The following is a 17887-nucleotide window of genomic DNA, read 5'->3' as shown; positions in this document are numbered from 1 at the left end:
GTCTGGGATGGGTCAGGTCCCAAGGGTGCCAATCCAGGGAGGTCCAACCTATATATTCTTGATGATTTAAATCCTTAGATATGGTACTGCTTAGCTTTGTAGATGTTGTCATTTAATAAAGTGCTAGTCACCAAAATAAAATGAGACATTAATACAGTTAGCCATTTTATGTGCTAGTCGTAGAAACATTCTTTCTGTGGTTAGAGGTGTGTTTGTGGAATTTCAGAACTATTCTACTTGCTGTTTGAATAAAAATGTATTTTTTTTTCAATGTAGCTTCATCTTGCATAATTCTGTTGGTAAATGCTGTGGATTGGATTTTCAAAAACTATGCCATTGAAGTTAATGGAAAATTTTCCAGTTCATTGGGGTAGAGTTAAATTAGTATCTTAAACCCATTCCTAATCTTTCTTTCCTTTCACTGTGGGCCTGTTCAGGAATTTTGCTATTAACCAGAGTACAATCAAGACTGGGACAGGTTTGTCCTCAGATTTGAAATTGTTTTAGCATCTTTCTAGCAAAAAATTTACGTAAGTGTAATTCTTCAAATCTCAGCTACCCAAGACCGTAGTCAGAACAGGCAAAAATTTCAAAATAACATCAATCCTATTTTCAAAATAGGACTGAGGCTTTTTAAGTCACTTGAGGCACTTTTTAAAATGTTGACCTTTCTTATAATAGTGGAAATACTAATTTATATCTTTTTTCTTTGTTTTTTGTTCCCCAAGGTATCCAGAAAATGGTATAGTAGAAATGGGTGCTAATAATCTTCGACCACGAGCAAGAACCATTTTGAAGTGGAGTGAACTCAATGTGGGTGATATGGTGATGGTTAACTACAATGTAGAGACTCCAGAGGAGAGAGGTTTCTGGTTTGATGCAGAAATTACCTCCCTGCGAGAAATCTCAAGGACTAACAAAGAAGTTCATGCCAAAATTCTTTTGGGGTAAGATTTTTCTTGACCAGTTTTGAAAGCATGTGGTATACAGAAAAACATATCAACTTTCATTTTTGGTCATTACGTTTTTTTAGCTTAAAATTGTTAACATTCTGTTTTACCTCTGTGTCTTGGTGTTGGAAATACTTGTCTTTTTTCTTCAGCAGATGGAAACTTTAAGATGAATGCATTTGAAATGCAGGTGGAAAAAAGTCAGTTTTTGAGTTGGTGGTGGCTTTATTGCTTTTTGTGCGTGTGTATAGTGTGGGCTAATCTTGGATGATCTGTTGTGTGATCCCATTGGATCAGACTAGCAGCTGAACAATCCCTTTTCAGTTTGTTTTTTATTTGTTCAGGCCCCTTGGGAATAGCCTGATCCTAATAGGTAGGAGGGATGTAAATAATTGTTTAATAAGTTAACCAGTTAAATGACTAAAACTGTAACATTTAACTAGTTTACGGGCTGTCCAGCTTGGGTTGCTCCAGCATGGCTGGGGGGATGGAGGTGGTCCTGTTGGACTCTTCAGGGGCAGATGGCTAGTGGGTTAACAGAATGTGTTTTCTCTAATTCCACTATAAGATTTCTATATGGAAAAGTTCAGATTTTTCAGCTGACTCTTATGTGAAGTACTTGAAGACAGCACTTCAGAGGCAGAATTTACTTCCACAAGTCTGTACAGGTTGGATCTCCCTGGTCTGGCACCCTGGGGACTTGAGGGAGGGAGGAGAGAGTTTGCTGGACCACGGGAGGTCAATTCTGGCCCCTCTACTGACAGACTCCGGGCTCTCCTTGGTCTGTCAGCAGACCCAGTTGGATTCCCTTCCTGTCCCCCCAGCTCTACAACTGGATTCCCTGCCTTTGGGTCACCTAGTCAACTGCCTACAGGGTTGACTGCCCTCCATAGCCAGCCCTGGGGCTGCTGCAGCTGCTGTGGTTCGGCAGCCAGCCTGGGGCTCCTGGCTCACTGGCCAGCCTTGATCACTGGGTTTCATGATACCAGCTTCCTAGGACTTGCTGGTCCAGCAACATCAGTGGTCCTGCCAACAGATGTTGTCAGACCAGAGAGTCCCAGAGCAGAGATTCAACCTGTAGTACAGGATTTTGAGGCAACAATAAGAGTGCATTCTTCTGAGTTTTATGTGGACTTAGTGTTGGATTTTGGACAGATAGGCCTCTCTTCTTTCATAGTAGTGTGTTGGGATGTGAAGGACTAGTCGACTATGTGATAAGCAGATGCTTATAGGGTGGTCGACAGGATAGTTGGCTAAGTCGCCCCTTCCCCCTGCTGCTTCTATCAGATGGATGAGGATGGAGAAGAGGGCAGTTCTTCAAAGTGGCAGTGCTGCATGGAGCACGGGGTTAGCTGGGAAGTCTCCATCTGACCTTGGGTTTTTGTGCTTTCACCTTTTGAAGTGTAGCAACAGCCCTAGGATTGTTGTTACACTTCAAAGGCAGAGGTGCCCTATTGACTAATCAAATAGTTGATGCAAAAATGCATCGACTATTGGATTAGTCAGTTACCTGATACACTGCTAAGGATGTTGAGTATTTGCTAAACCCTGAAGCAGACTTTTTAGCAATGGAGGCTGTAATGCCTTTGGAATACATTTAGAACATTTTTCTTAACACAGTTCATGTGAATCAAAGCAGCATATTTTAACTTGGATATAGAAATTTCTCTGAAGGATTATTGGAACATAGTATCCCTATTTAATGTAAATATCCTTGATTGAAGTATTTGACTGTTTTGTTTGGCATATCACAAGAAAAAGATTTTTGAAACAAATAGCCTTTCTTTTTGTCCATCTTACTGGGCGATAACTGATTAGAATGCATAAACCTTATTAGGAGATGATCACTTCCATAATCTTTTTTTGCTGCACTAACTTAATTGGGCTGAAATCTATAAATCTGTAGATATGGCCAAAATCTCTAGTTTGATGCTAACTATATTCACTATACAGTTCTCAGTTACCGTTCTTCAAGTGATTGTCCATATATATTCTGCTTTTGGTGCACATGGATTCCAGGTTTGTGCAGTCACATGAATTAGGGGTAGAAGTATTGATTAGAGCTACACCAATGCCTTTGATGGCCTCATAACCTCCTTCAAGGACATAAGCGGTGGAGCTTTCCCAGCTGCTAAATTAGGTCTGCCTTACTACCTATGGCTGTTGTTTGAAATCCTTGGCAGTATCAATTTTTATTGCAAACTGTGCCTTTTGCCTTATACGTTCAGATAAATTCATTAGTTTTAGCTCATAGATTAAATTTTCTTTTGCCTGTTGGCATATATATATATATTTAAAAAAAATAGTTGTTCAGAATACTTTATCTTTTTACAGCCCTCTTTTATAAGGGTGCTAGGATCATAGCACAGCAGAGGCTGAGCTACCTGTCTGCAAGACCTATTGATCATGTGACTATACTGTAAATGATGGGCATTCTCAGTGTTTCATTTACTTGTGGAAGGACATTACGGAATGATGTTCCATTTGTCATTCCTTTTCCAAGCACACCCAGTAGGTGAGTCGCGAAACTGACACACTTCCTGCTATAGAAGTTGATGCAGGCATCTTCAAGTTCCAGGAGATGCCTCTATGTGCAAATCACTCCATGATTATTAGTGCCCTTATGAGCCATGGTTTTACTCCAGGGTCCCAGACTTTTTCTGTGAAGATCCTATTTGTCCAGGGCAGCATTGGCATCAATGTTTACAGGGGCAGGAATCTCTAGGGAGATCCTGGAAAAACTTGTGCTCTCCCCACCCTCTTTGAAGTAAAAAATTGCTATATCACTGACATTGGGATACACTCTGTCCTGAAGGATTCCAGAGCCACTTTGTGTTCTTTGGGGTTCTACATCTGAATTCCAGAAGAAATCTGCCAAACCAACAGTCTTATTCCAGATGGTGCTCCTTGATGGAACATTAATGCCAACCATTATGATTCTCTGAGCCACTGAGGAGGAGGCAGGGATTTCTATTGAGGCAACCATTTAATATCTCCTTTGCTGCCCCCCAATATTGGACTGTTTGCTAGCCTTAAATTAATCTGGACTTTTTCAGCAGCTCAATAAGAGTTCATGTGGCAGCTGTATCTCCAAATCCCCTTCCTAACTAAGCTCATACTATTTTACACCCTTCACTTGTCCATCATCCTGTTTGAGAGTCAATCATCATCTCGGGATCTGGACATGTACAGTCAGGGTTGACTGCACAGTTGAGCCCTTAGTAAACTTGCTCTCTTTACAACCTGTCAGTGGAAACTGCTTTCCTGCTTGCCAAGATACCAGCTAGGAGGACAGGAGAATTTCAGGCCTTCTGTCAGGTCCCCCCCATACAGTGTCTCAGAAGGATGAGGTTATTCTTAGAGCTCACCTTAAAGTTCCTGCTTAAGAAATCATGTTGCATATAAATCAGTCCATTCACTTCCTGGTTTCTTATCTGCCTTATGCTTCACTTCATCCAAGGTAGAATCTTATTAATGGTAAAGAAGACATTGCTATTTTATTTAGAGCAAAATAATTCAGGAACACACCTAGTCTACTCATGGCATTTTCTGATAGGGTCAAGAGTGAAGCTATTTCCACATAAAGTGGTTCTCAGATTGCATCAGAACTTGTTATAAGATAGATAGGAAGAGTCACCTGGGTCTATTAGAGCTCATTCTAATAGGGCCCAGGCCTGATTCCACAAGTAATCCTATACCTGAGAAGTGTAGAGTTGCAATGTGGAATGGATTCTCGTTAGGGAATAGTGTGTAGTAAATGTGTAGTCTTCTATATTGGATGCAAATTTTGGTAGGACTCTTAATCAGTATTCAAGTGGAATTGTTTTTACCTGCTTCCCAGCAAACTGGCAGCCACCTGATTGTCACCAAGAGTGGCATCTGTAAACAAGCATCTACAGAATTTCATGACTTGCTCTCCTTGCTGATGTGGAGCCCTGATCTTATAGGTTTTTTTGTATTGGCAAAGGAACTGAGATGTGGTTGGGTCCAATCCACCTACATTAATTAAATGCAGAAGCACAGCAGGCATGATCCCAACAAATGCTTCTAGTCAAAATCAGTCTTACCTTGCATGCATGGAGTGTATGCTGTCCAAGAATGGAGTCTGTGTGGACAACACATCTGAAAGAGTAAATAACTTTCTACCAACAAAAAGTACAGAATACTGCATCAAAAACTATTTATTGCTGGGTTTTGCCATGTTTATTAACATTGAATGGTACATTATTCTGCAAATATTTCATTAAAATCAACATGACTGATCAGGGAGGAATATACTGCTCTAAGAATGGTAGAAAATGGCCCTTGATGAGTATGCCTAATGCAGAATGTAGTTTGTTGGGATACACTTTGGCTGAAGTTGTTTAACAAATAGCTCACTAGAAATCTATTATTTTTATAGTAGTATGGGAGGGACTGGATAGTTTTTCAAAAGGTTCCAAATAATAGGCAAATATGCAGTTACCCATGTACTGTCTAATACCATAAGGATATTACATTTTGAGAGCCAAAATAGGGGTAGGGTTTTAAATTGATTTTTGAGTGATTTTTGACACAACTTTTCATGCATTTAGTTGAAGGGCAGGAAATGCAAAGGACACACCTGTGTAAACTACTTCTAGATGCGCTGTGGAGGTGATCTTAAAAAAACAACAAATGTTCTGGTAGTACTTTATAGACTAACAAAATATGTAGATGGTATCATGAGGTTTTGTGGGTACAGCCCACTTCTTCAGATGACCGGAGTTTTGAGTTTAGGAGGTGCAGACCCAAAATAAATGGGGGAGAAGGGAAAGGATGGGGGGAGGGGAAAAAAGTAGGGGGCGGGGAGGAGAAGGGAAAGGATGGGGGGAGGGGAAAAAAGTAGGGGGCGGGAAACAAGGAGCAGTGGGTATGAAAATATCAAAAGGAAAAATAAGTAGGCAGAGCTGGTAGTCTATAAGCACCTAAAGATTGGGTAGCTAAAAGAAGCAGTTAAGGATCATAGGATAGCATCTAGATAGGAAGGGTACTACTGCAAGAATCTACATAGACAAAGCTATTGGCACCTTCATTCAGTGTTAGGTTGATGTCACTGATCCTATTGACCAGGAAGCAAAAGAGCATGGAGTTAGGATAGTGTTTCCCAAATAGTGCTCCACGGAATCCCAGGGTTTCATGAAGTAAAAGTAAGGGTTCCGCGAGAACCTGATCACCTTCCCTCTCCAACCCCGCACCCCACAACCAGTCTTAGGGATGGGCGGGGGCCACTGCGGACTTAGGGGCGGGGTGGCTTTTTTTTTTCCCCTGACCAGTTTTCCCTGGCATTTTTTTTTTTAAAGGGTTCTGTGGCCAAATAAAATTGGAAAACACCGAGTTAGGGAATTAGGAACTTATTCTAAAAAAAAATGTTTTTGCCTTTATCAGTAGATTCTGCACAATTGCCTTGGGCAGCCACAGGTAGGTCAGATAACACGGAATGTCGGATAAAGAAAGGTCAGATAAACGAGACTCTACTGTAGTTTGCTGTTCTTAAGATTTCAATTACTGTTTCCTAATACTTCCCATCCAGCAGTCTTAAAGTGAGTTCCTTCTATATCCTGTATTCTTAAAACAGGTTAGCAGTGTGTGAATGGTGCAGGCTTAGTGCACAGGTTCGTGGTGTGCAGATGGTGCAGGAGTGTTGTGGCACCATACTGGGGATGTGAAGAGTTCAGGACGGGGGTTCAGGTGTATGATGGGCTCAGGGTTGGAATCTGGGTTTGTGTGTGCTGTAGTGTTATGATGCTGCAGCTGAATGTGGGCCAGAGGTGGGCTTGGCCCCAGTTGGAGGCTTATTGGCCAGGCTTCATTTTAAAATAAAATATTATGTGCAACACAAAACGTTTCAGCATCGTCCTTATTTATGTGAGGAGCAGGGAACCTGTTTTGGTTCAGGGGCCACTGACCTACAGAAACACCAGTTGGGAGCGACACAAGTGAGGGGTGGGTGGGTGTGTGTGTGTGTGTGTGTGTGTGTGTGTAGGGGGGGCCACCTACCCCCCCCCCAAGCCTCACTGTTATGGCCCCGACTAAGACACCACACTACCCTGGCACTCCAGCCCCATGGGGAGGATGGGTCGGACCGAGGTTCAAGGCCTCAGGCCAGATTAACTCTTCTGGGGTTCCAGGGTTAGTGGATTTTGTGGGCCCCCTCTATGCTCCTGAGGTGGGGCCAAAAATGAGGGATCCAGTGTGTGGGACAGGACTGCTATTGAATGGGATAGGGATGGGGGTGCAGAATCTGGGTAGAAAGTAGGGTACAGGAATAAACTGGGGGTAGGTGTCTGGCCAGGAGGGAGGGGGCAGGAGCAGGGTGGTGGTGGGGGTCTAGCCAGGGAGCATCAACAGGGTCCTAGTGGGGGTCTGGCCTGGGGGACAGGATGCTGGTGGGGATCTGGCTAGAGGGAAGGTGCAGGATGGCGGTAGGGGTCTGGCCAGGGATGAGGGGCAGGATCTGCAGGCAGCACTTGAAGTGCCTGTGGAAGGAAAGGCAGACAAGAAAACGCACATGCTGTTGTGGGCAGGGGAGGAGCGCGCACGTTCTTGTGTTCCCTTCCTTCCCTGTGTTGCCTTCCTTTCTTCCTGCGGCATGGGGGGGCGGGGCTGGAGGGGAGAGAATCCCAAGACTTTGCACCAGATCCAGCTTCAGATCTGGTACAGAGCCACAGGGTGCCTTGGTGCCTTCCCCTTTCTTCTTCTTTTTCTTCTCCTGACCTCCTCTCCTCTCCTCTCCTCTCTCCCTTCCCCATAGCCCAGCCTAGCCCCTTCCCCTCCCCCAGGGCCAGCTCTAGGTTTTTTGCTGCCCCAAGCAAAACATTTTTTGGTCACCCCCTTCTTTTTTTGTTGTCTTTTACACGTTTGCATTTTGCAATGGGTTTTTTTGATTTGTTTTTGTTTTTTGTCCTGGCATTTTAGCCCTATAAATAGCAAATAGCATTTTCATTCATTTTTTTCCATAAAGGCAAAGGCACTTCAAGTTAACTCCACCTTTCACTCACTGCTGGGTCACAGCAGCCTTTTCCCTGCCCTGTCCAGCCCCTCCCTATGGACAAGCATCCTTCACTCCCGACCCACAGGGGGAGCAGGGTGCAGCAACAGCACAGAGCCAGAGGGGTGCAAGGAACAGTGAGGAGGTACGGGGGTTCTGTGGGGAATGGGAGGTACAGAGCCAGAAGGACGCAGGGATCGGGGAGCAGGGTGCGGTGGAGGCACAGCGAATGGGTTGCGGGAAACCGGATGGGCAGAGGGATAGGGGTCATGGGGCAGTGCAGGGAATAGGCAGCACAGAGCGGAGGGGGGGGGAGGAATTGGGGGGAGCAGGATGCGGGGTGCAAGGGCGGTGCAGAGCCAAAGGGTCGCAGGGAAGAGGGAGAGCAGGTGGTCCGGGGAGAACGGGCGGCGCAGAGACAAAGGGGGGCTGGGGCCATGGCAGGGCTGGAGCTGGCCTCTGGCTGCGCTGCGCACTGCAGCCAGCTCCCAGGGACACGCGGCCAGAGCCGAGCTGCCGCGGTCCTTCAAAATCAGTGGGGCCATATCACGCCAGCATCCTGGCATCCCGCCCCGCTTCCTCGCACCGGAGCTGCACACAGGCAGCCCGGTGGCAAGAATCGCCACACTTCCCCCTTCCCAGCAGTGCTCTGCTTCTCCACCAGCCAGCGGATCAGATGAGGCCACACCGGCAGTAGTGCAGGCTTCCGCCAGCCTGTCACAACGGCCCACTGGGCCAGTTTGCCCCTGCACTCGCAAGCTGGTAAAATCGACTTGCCACGGGCAAGCAGGCAAGTGTATTTGTTGAGCCCTGTCTATAATTTCGCGACCCCCCACCCCTTAGTCTCCTCTTTTCTAAACTGAGAAGTCGTCTCTTTAATTTCTCTTCATATGAGACCTATTCCAAACTCTTAATCATTTTAGTTGTCCTTTTCTGAAATTTTTCTAATGCCAGTATATTTTTTTTTAGATGAGGCGACCACATCTGTATGCAGTATTCAAGATGTGGGTGTACCATAGATTATATAAAGGCAATAAGATATTCTTCGTCTTATTCTCAATCCCATTTTTAATGATTCCTAACATCCTGTTCGCTTTTTTGACTGCCGTTGCACACTGCGTGGACGTCTTCAGAGAACTACCCACGATGACTCCAAGATCTCTTTCCTGATTAGCAGTAGCTAAATTAGCCCCCATCATACTGTATGTATTGTTGGGGTTATTTTTTCCAATGTGCATTACTTTACATTTATCCACATTAAATTTCATTTGCCATTTTGTTGCCCAATCACTTAGTTTGGTGAGATCTTTTTGAAATTCTTCACCATCTGCTTTGTTCTTAACTGTCTTGAGCAGTTTAGTATCTCCTGCAAACATTGCCACCTCACTGTTTATCCCTTTTTCCAGAGCACTTATGAATAAGTTGAATAGGATTGGTCCTAGGACTGACCCTTGGGGGACACCACTAGTTACCCCTCTCCATTCTGAAAATTTACCATTTATTCCTACCCTTTGTTTCCTGTCTTTTAACCAGTTCTCAGTCCATGAAAGGATCTTCCCTCTTATCCAATGACAACTTAATTTACGTAAGAGCCTTTGGTGAGGGACCTTTCAAAGGCTTTCTGGAAATCTAAGTATACTATATCTACTGGATCCCCCTTGTCCACCTTTGTTGACCCCTTGAAAGAACTCTAATAGATTAGTAAGACATGATTTCCCTTTACAGAGACCCTGTTGACTTTTGCCCAACAAATTATGTTGTTCTATGTTTCTGACAGTTTTATTCTTTACTATTGTTTCAACTAATTTGGCCAGTACTCATGTTGGACTTATTGGTCTGTAATTGCTAGGATCACCTTATATTGGCATTACATTAGCTGTAGTTGTTGGGTACAGAAGCTGATTTAAAGGATTGGTTACAAACCATAGTTAATAGTTCCGCAATTTCACATTTGAGTTCTTTCAGAACTCTTGGGTGAATGCCATCTGGTCCCGGTGACTTGTTACTGTTAAATTTATCAATTAATTCCAAAACCTCCTCTAATGATGGAAGTAGTTTTGCTGGAACTGATCCAGACTTTAGATACAGGCATCAGAACATTTTTCTTCAGCAGGGGTAGAAGTGTTTGTAGGGATATAACAATGGTTCAGGGAGAATACCGGATTTGTTTATGGGTCAACAGATGGTTCCAGGGAGTATTCCAAAGTTTTGTTTAGGCTAGATTCGGGGTGTCCAACCAGTTCTGAAGCAGTAGCCACTTCTTTAGCCATACTCAACTGGCCAAGTGGCTGCAGGGTTCAAGCCACACTCAGTCGGCCAAATAGCCTCTTAGGTTCTGGCAAGACCTAATGGCTAGCAAGTTGGACACCATGAGGCTAGACCAGGCATGTCAAACTTGACGCCTACTGAGGGTTGAACAAATGAAAACTAATAGCTTTCAGGGATACCAAAGAAAATGTACTTCCATCAGAAAGTCATAATTATTTTAGTCGTTTGATTATAATACAATAATTTGTGTAAAATTATTTGCTCATATATAATTTTAATTTAAATATAAATTTAAGGTACTTTTAAATTTTTTATATGATACATAATTTGTTTTGTTGATATAAAAACAAGTATAGACCGTGGTTATTTAAATAGAATAGGCTGCTGAAAATTTGAAATATTTTGTAAGTTTGAGATTTTGCATAAGCATATCATTATTCATGTGATTGGATGAAATCCATAACACTGAAAATATTGTAATGCATTACAAAGATTAGTGGTGGACCCTAACCTGGCTTCATTGAATTTCTTTTTACATTTATTTAAAAATTGAAAAAAGGACTTTTTTTTTTTTAACCCAATTCATCTGTGGAACTCACTCCCATTAAATAGCAGTGAGGTCAAAAGTTTGTAAGATTTTTTTTTTAAAAGGATGAAGCCTTATTGATAATGAAAATATCTAAAATACCATAGGTAGGATTAAAAAAACCAGATTAAAACCCATGTTTCAGGTCATAAGCCAGCCACAAACTGATGGGAGTGAAGAAGAAACATTCCCTATCCGGTGACTATTGTCCACTGTAGTTTCTTGTGGACATACGCGAACACACTCCCAGCCTCTTCCCCCAACCCAATGCCTCCCTCCTCCCCCTGAGCCAGGTACTCCCAGCCTTCCTCCCCCTTGCTCTAACCCCGTGGTCACCAACCAGTAGATCGCGATCTACTGGTAGATCTCAGGGGCTCTAAGAGTAGCTCTTGAGCCCTCTCTGAACTGCGCACCTGCACAGTGCATTTACATTAGATTTCCTCATGTAATGTAGGTGGGGCTTCAAGGAAGGGGCGGGGCAGTAGATCTTCGCCTGTTCTGAGACTTAAAGTGATCTTGGGTGTAAAAAGGTTGGAGACCACTGCTCTAACCTAATGCCTGCTTTTTTGCACAAAAACCTCTTCCCCAAAAAGCATTGGAAGAGAATATGCAAATGAAGTGTGAAGTTGCTAATGAGCATTTCATTTGCATTACCTCTTTTGCAGAAAAGAGGCAGTGTAGACATAGCATAAGATGCCTCAGGACTCCTCATTTTTATAGGTACCTTTTTTGCATGCCAGCAGTACCTCCATGGGGCATTTAGAACAAAGCATGTTAGTTCATTTTCCAGATTGCATTGCTCTGGCATGTATTCCTGTGTTTTATAGACAAGCCTTTAATTTGGCAGTCGTGTTTGAAGCAAGGAGCTTTCTGAGGTAGGAGTTCTCTCTCAAGTGTCAACACTGCCCCTCTGCCATATATATTGGCAAAACTGGATAGTCTGTGACAAAGGATAAATGGATGCAAGTCAGGTTTCAGAAATGGGAAGACGCACAAACCTTTAGGGGAATATTTTAATCTTCCTGGGCACTCAGTCATGGGTTTAAAAGTAGCAATTCTTCTACAAAGGAATTTCACAAGCCAATTACAGTGTGTGTGGAATTGACCTTCATATGCAAACTTAACACTGTTTCCCCAGCCTGAACAAAGATGTCAACTGGATGTCCCATTATAAAACCAGCCTTCCTTACATTTAACACCCATTTACATCAAAAGCTAAGTATGGGACACTTTCAGTCCACGCAGCCTCATTAGCACCTGTGCTACACTTGACAGGTCATCTGAAGAAGTAGGTTTTGCCCATGAAAGCTCATGAGAATGTATGTATTTGTTAGTCTCTAAGGCAGTGGTCTCCAACCTTTTTACACCCAAGATCACTTAAGTCTCAGAACAGGCGAAGATCTACTTCCCCGCCCCTTCCTTGAAGCCCTGCCTACATTACATGAGGAAATCTAATGTAAATGTATTGCACAGCTACTCTTAGAGCCCCTGAGATCTACTGGTAGATCGCGATCTACTGGTTGGTGACCACGGCTCTAAGGTGTACCTTAGAGACTACTCATTTTTTCCAGCAGAAAGAGTAGAGTACAAACAAGGCCCAAAAAATGCACTAATTGGTCTTCTGTATTTTCAGTTCTGAATAGAGCAGTTCTGTTTGTTTTTGGGGCATCAATGTTATGAGGAAAAGTGAATCCTCCAACAGCAATCCAGAGGATTTCTTGTACCTACTCTCAAACAGCCCTCCTTTCCCCTGAACGCAACCAGTTACAGCAGCACTGTAAAGTGCCAGTGTGAACCAGCCACTTCCCATGTGGAAGCTGGTTTACATAGAGTTCTAGGAGACCTCTCCCAACACTCTTGCCATGGCCACACTTTCAGTTAAACATACTGCTGTGCTTTAAATGTTTAAGTGTAGACAAAGCCTCAGCTTTCAAGCAGTTAAGATCTGTGGTGAGTTGGTTGAGCAGATTTTGAAATTTACACCTCTACTTTTTTTTTAAACTACAGTATAGGATTTTTAAACAGTGCTGCTATAGCACATGATCCATTGGGTAAAATAATTATTTCTATAAATGTATAAACCTAGCTGATATTCCCTCTTAAGCAGAGTCAGTTGCTTTAGGAGAGTTCTTGGACAAACAGACTCTCAGCTAAACACACAGACAAACCTCTAAAATATGTTTAGTTTACATTATCAGACTGCATCCTGATGCAAACTTTGGGAAAGTTTACTGCATTTTCTGTTTAAACAGACTTTAAACCTCTCCACCTCTAGTACTGTTTGTCACCTGAATGGACTACAGGTCTGCAACCACTTGAAGAAAGAATGATTACTTGGATTGTAATAGTTGTTTAAGATGTGGATATTGAAGTGTAATTCTGACTTATCCTCCCTTTCGTCTGCATCAGTGCCTTAAGGAAGGAATGGAGAAGATCCAGAGTCTGTGTCATGGTGGTGCTACAATTAAATAACCTGAAGAGGTTCATGGCACAGTGGGTACAGCTGGAAGAAAACTTCTCAAACTCTGCTGAGATGAGTGTGCACATACCTAAGTGTCTGCAACTCTTGACTTCCAGGATGCATACTTCCATACAGCTGGTCCCCGAATTGCAAATGGTCGAGTTATGACCGTTCACATTTACAACCAAAGCTCTCATGGAGCAGTTGTAAAGGTGGTCCCCAAGTTATGAATGCAACCCGCACTTACGAACAGCGCAGTCGCTATGTAACTCAATCAGGTCCGAGTTACGAATAGATCGAGTTATGGCCAAGTGTTTGGTCTGTAACTCGTTCATAATTCGGAGGGAGGCTGTATTTCCATCCTTATGTCCCATAAGATGTACCTATGTTTTATAGTGAAACACAGTTGTTACCAATTCAGCATACTGGCTTTTGGCCTATATACAGCTGCAAGGGTATTTACTGAGTGCCTATTTAGGGTTGCCACTCCTCTGCAGTGGCAAAGTGTGCACCTCTATTTTTATCTTGATTAACTGATAGAAGTTGCCACAGTAAGTCTCCCAAGCTGTTTGTTGAAACCTTCATAGCTCTTGAGCAGTTCTAATAGAGTTCACTTTGCAGTAGTATCTCTCTACCCATCCGCCCATATAGGAACACACGTTTTACCCCCAACCTGCAGTAACTAAATTTTTAAAGGGGCTAATGCACACACAAAGTGCACCTGCTTAGAGTTTTTCCCATCCTTTAGGACTTAAATGTAGTTCTCCTATTTCTGATGGAGCCTCTGCTAGAAGATGGCATTCTTAGAGGCCGTTACCACGTTTTGGTAGAAGAGCAAAATCCAATAACTGGTAGTGGGATTAATTTATACCCCATCCATAAGGATAGATTTACCCTTTGTCCTTAAATCCAAATTTCTGCTTAGAAGGTCCTAGACTGCAACTTACAATCCATGTATTTGCTTACTAGATGTCAGTCATCTCATGCAGAAGCTAAAAATCACAGTTTAGATGTATTAAGAGCTAGTCTGTACTGCTTCTGCAGAACAGAACCATTCTGTAATTCAGCAAGATTATTTGTATCTTTTGGTAGTAAAAGTTAGAGGATGGGCTGTTTTAAGTATGCATATATGTACAGGGCAAATGTCTCTTTTTTCACTTAAAATACATACTATTAGGGTTAGATATTAAATTCACTTTTTTTATCTCCAGTTTTGTTGATTATTATTGAGGGACTTTTTCTGAAAATGTTCATTTTAGGAGCGATTAAACCAAAGGGAAGGTCAGCCTGAGGCCCACAGTGCCAAAGAAATTCCAAGTAAAAGAGGCAGAATCGAAGAATGCCAACCTTTTAGTTAAAAAAGAGGAAAGGAGAGGACGCATAGATATAACAATGAGATTAGGGAAAAAGGCTGGATTATGTATTTCTACATTATCAGTCTGTTACTTGATTGCTGTTTAAAATCTGCCACAAATGATCATACACATGTGAAACAATAAGCTCATTTCAGCATCATTAGTTATATGGCATTATCACTCAATAGGAAAAAGGCATTGTTACATCCAAAACATGAAACAGGGAAACTAGTCTTGTGTGTAAAGAGATTAGCAAGTAATGAACAGTGAGGGTGATGGATTTAGTCAGATCCCCCTGAGACTGTCACTTGATGTGGCAAAAATGCCACTCAGCCTGTATGCCCTCTGGGGCCCTGTGACAGAGTACCTGTCTTGTCCCAAGAGTCCTGCGCTTCTAAGCAGATAATGTTAGCCTCAGAGGCTCGTTGTGACCTTCCAAGAGAATAAAGTTAGTGGTAAAGGGTGTACAGGATGGGGGTGTAGGAGTCGGGGAACTCATGGATGTAGTAATGGTGGGAGCAAGGCTGGGTGGGAGTGAGACTGGGTGTCAGGTTGGGTGGTTTTCAGAGTAGGTGGGAGCCGAGTCATGTGCCTTTTTAATTATCCCTTGTTTTAATATTTTTTCTTACACTATTTAAATTATATATATTTATATTTTTATATATAATGTTGTTAGTAACTGGTGGGTGCCACAGTGGCTCACATCTGAACAAGTGCACATGACATCAATATTGATGCACAAGACAAAACTCACTCTGCTCACGCATGGAAAAAATCTTAGAGGGAACACTGGTTGGAACCCTTTATTCAATTCTCCACACCTCTGTGGAAATGTACAAAATTCAAGATGGATTCCAGCACGACATGATATAGCCATATGTCTTTGTAAGATCAACCATACTCCCAGTTTATAGGAAAAGCAAGACTATATGCAGATCATTGCCCTCAATACTTGTCCATTAAGTTCCTTAAGTACCACTAATGGTCCTCATATTTTTAACTTCAAATATTGAAATGATATATGCGCACAAATAGAAATACACATTCAGCAGATTATTTTTAAAATGGTATGTTACATGAAGTATTTTATATACAGGCAGTCCCCGACTTACGTGGATCCGACTTACATCGGATCCCTAGATACGAACGGGGTGAGGCAACTCCCGCACATGCGCAGCAGCATTCCCGGGGCTCGCTCACCTGGGTCCTAGGATCCTCCTCCTCCTCCTCGGGCCGGCTCCGACTGGGGTCCCGCAGAGCTGCCGGGCAGAGGAAAAGTGCCTCCCCACGCCCGCTCCCCCCCCCCACCCCCTGCCAGCAACAGGCTGCCCCCTCCCCTGAGCAACAGGCTGCCGAACAGACAAAAGCAGCCTCTCTGTCCCTCCTCCCCTCTATACATGCCGGACTCCCGGAGCGCAGCAGCGTCCCCGGGGCTCGCTCACCTGGGTCCTAGAATCCACCTCTTCCTCCTCTTCTGCCGGCTCCAACTGGCCTCTGCCTGCAGCAGCTGGCCACAGGGACAGGGATCCCACAGAGCTGCCGGGCAGAGGAAAAGTGCCTCCCCACGCCCGTGCCCCCCCCCCCCCGCGGCCTCGCATCCTGCACGCCTCCCCCCTCCCCCCCTACCAGCAACAGGCTGCCCCCTCCCCTGAGCAACAGGCTGCCGAACAGCAGACAAAAGCAGCCTCTCCGCCCCTCCTCCCCCTATACATGCTGGGCTCCCTGGGCAAACAAAGACTCCACCAAAACAAACAAAGTGCTGGCCTCATTGTGTTAGCAAAAAAAGGACCCTCCTCCTAGAACCCTGGGTGGTGTGTGGAAATAAAGCTATTAGCTCAAAGCATGGTGCAGAGCTGTTTGGTATTTGATGAGTTACTCCTTTAGTCCTGATTTTGTCACAGGGACAGAAATAGATGTGAAATCTTCTGAACAGGGGAACAGACAGCAAAACAAACATTAGAGGGGAGTTAACCTTTCCCTATGCTATCCAAAACTAAAAAAATGTTTGGCTAGAGTTTCCCCTACAATATTGATAGAAATGTAGCCGTGTTAGTCTGGGGTAGTTGAAGCAAAATGCAGGACAATGTAGCACTTTAAAGACTAACAAGATGGTTTATTAGATGATGAGCTTTCGTGGGCCAGACCCACTTCCTCAGATCAAATAGTGGAAGAAAGTAGTCACAACCATATATACCAAAGGATATGTACCAGTTCCGACTTACATACAAATTCAACTTAAGAACAAACCTACAGTCCCTATCTTGTACGTAACCTGGGGACTGCCTGTAATCATATTTGAGTTATTTCATATTCATAAGAATATTTCCGAATAATAAGTGAGAACACCCTTAACCATGAGTTAACCTTTAAAAAAATCTGCTATTCAGACTTTTATGTATTTTCTGGCTTCAGGGCATGCTTGGGTTAGCTGCTGTCCTGAGCAATAGCCAGCCACCCTGGATACCTGCTTGTCCATTGCCTGAAGATCAAATTATTTTAAGAAAATGAGTGGCTTGTCTGACAGCAAACTGTAAATAGTGTAGCAGGCTTTTAGAGAGGATACCTTGTGTTTACATAACTTAGTGCTTTGGAATAAAATTATTCTTGAGGCAAATTATCTGAGAATTCAACTCTGTATTCTTGTGTTTTCATTGTGAGATTTGTTAATATTATGAAAATAATATTAAGTTAAAAACACAATTCATCATTTGTTTGCTTTCTAATGATGTGTACATTCTACGATGGTAACCAAATCAGTTGTAGAACATCCTTGAAGGTATCTTGATAAGTTCCTTCACTCAAATGCTCATTACAGTTGCACTGAGTTCAATGCTTGTTTTAAACAATGTGGTAGAGCAGAATTAGGTTGTGTTTCAAATTCAACAAAATATGCTATCTTGATATTTAGGAGAAGGTCTGCGTGAGACTTCACTTTTAAAACCAGCATGCTAAAATTTCACCTTTGGTTACTTTTATTGTCAAAGCGGTGAGGAGTCCTGTGGCACCTTATAGACTAATCGAAGTGTTGGAGCATAAGCTTTCGTGGGCAAAGACCTACTTAGTCAGATGCATGTGATAGATTTCCACTCCATAAGGCTAAATACAGTTAATATTATGCATCTGATGAAGTGGGTCTTTGCCCACGAAAGCTTATGCTCCATCATTTTGGTTAATCTATAAGGTGCCACAGGGCTCCTCGCTGCTTTTGCAGATTCAGACTAACACGGCTACCCCTCTGATATTTTGTCAAGCATCTGT

General features: G+C 43.1%; 1 protein-coding gene across 2 annotated transcripts in view; it reads left to right on the top strand.

Annotated features, from left to right (window-relative positions):
- UHRF2 (ubiquitin like with PHD and ring finger domains 2) overlaps positions 1-17887 on the top strand; it is a 145002-nt gene that overhangs the window by 52820 nt on the left and 74295 nt on the right. For both annotated transcript variants that reach the window (XM_089779214.1, XM_075931614.2), the window contains exon 4: positions 729-947. In XM_089779214.1, coding sequence (XP_089635340.1) covers positions 729-947 — 219 coding nt within the window. The remainder of the gene's footprint in view (positions 1-728; positions 948-17887) is intronic.

The sequence above is a fragment of the Pelodiscus sinensis genome, chromosome 6 (assembly GCF_052426305.1).
Source record: "Pelodiscus sinensis isolate ZL-2025 chromosome 6, ASM5242630v1, whole genome shotgun sequence".
Classification (NCBI taxonomy): Eukaryota; Metazoa; Chordata; order Testudines; family Trionychidae; genus Pelodiscus; species Pelodiscus sinensis.
Note: the sequence above shows the minus strand (reverse complement) of the source record. Positions and strands in the feature narration are given on the sequence as shown.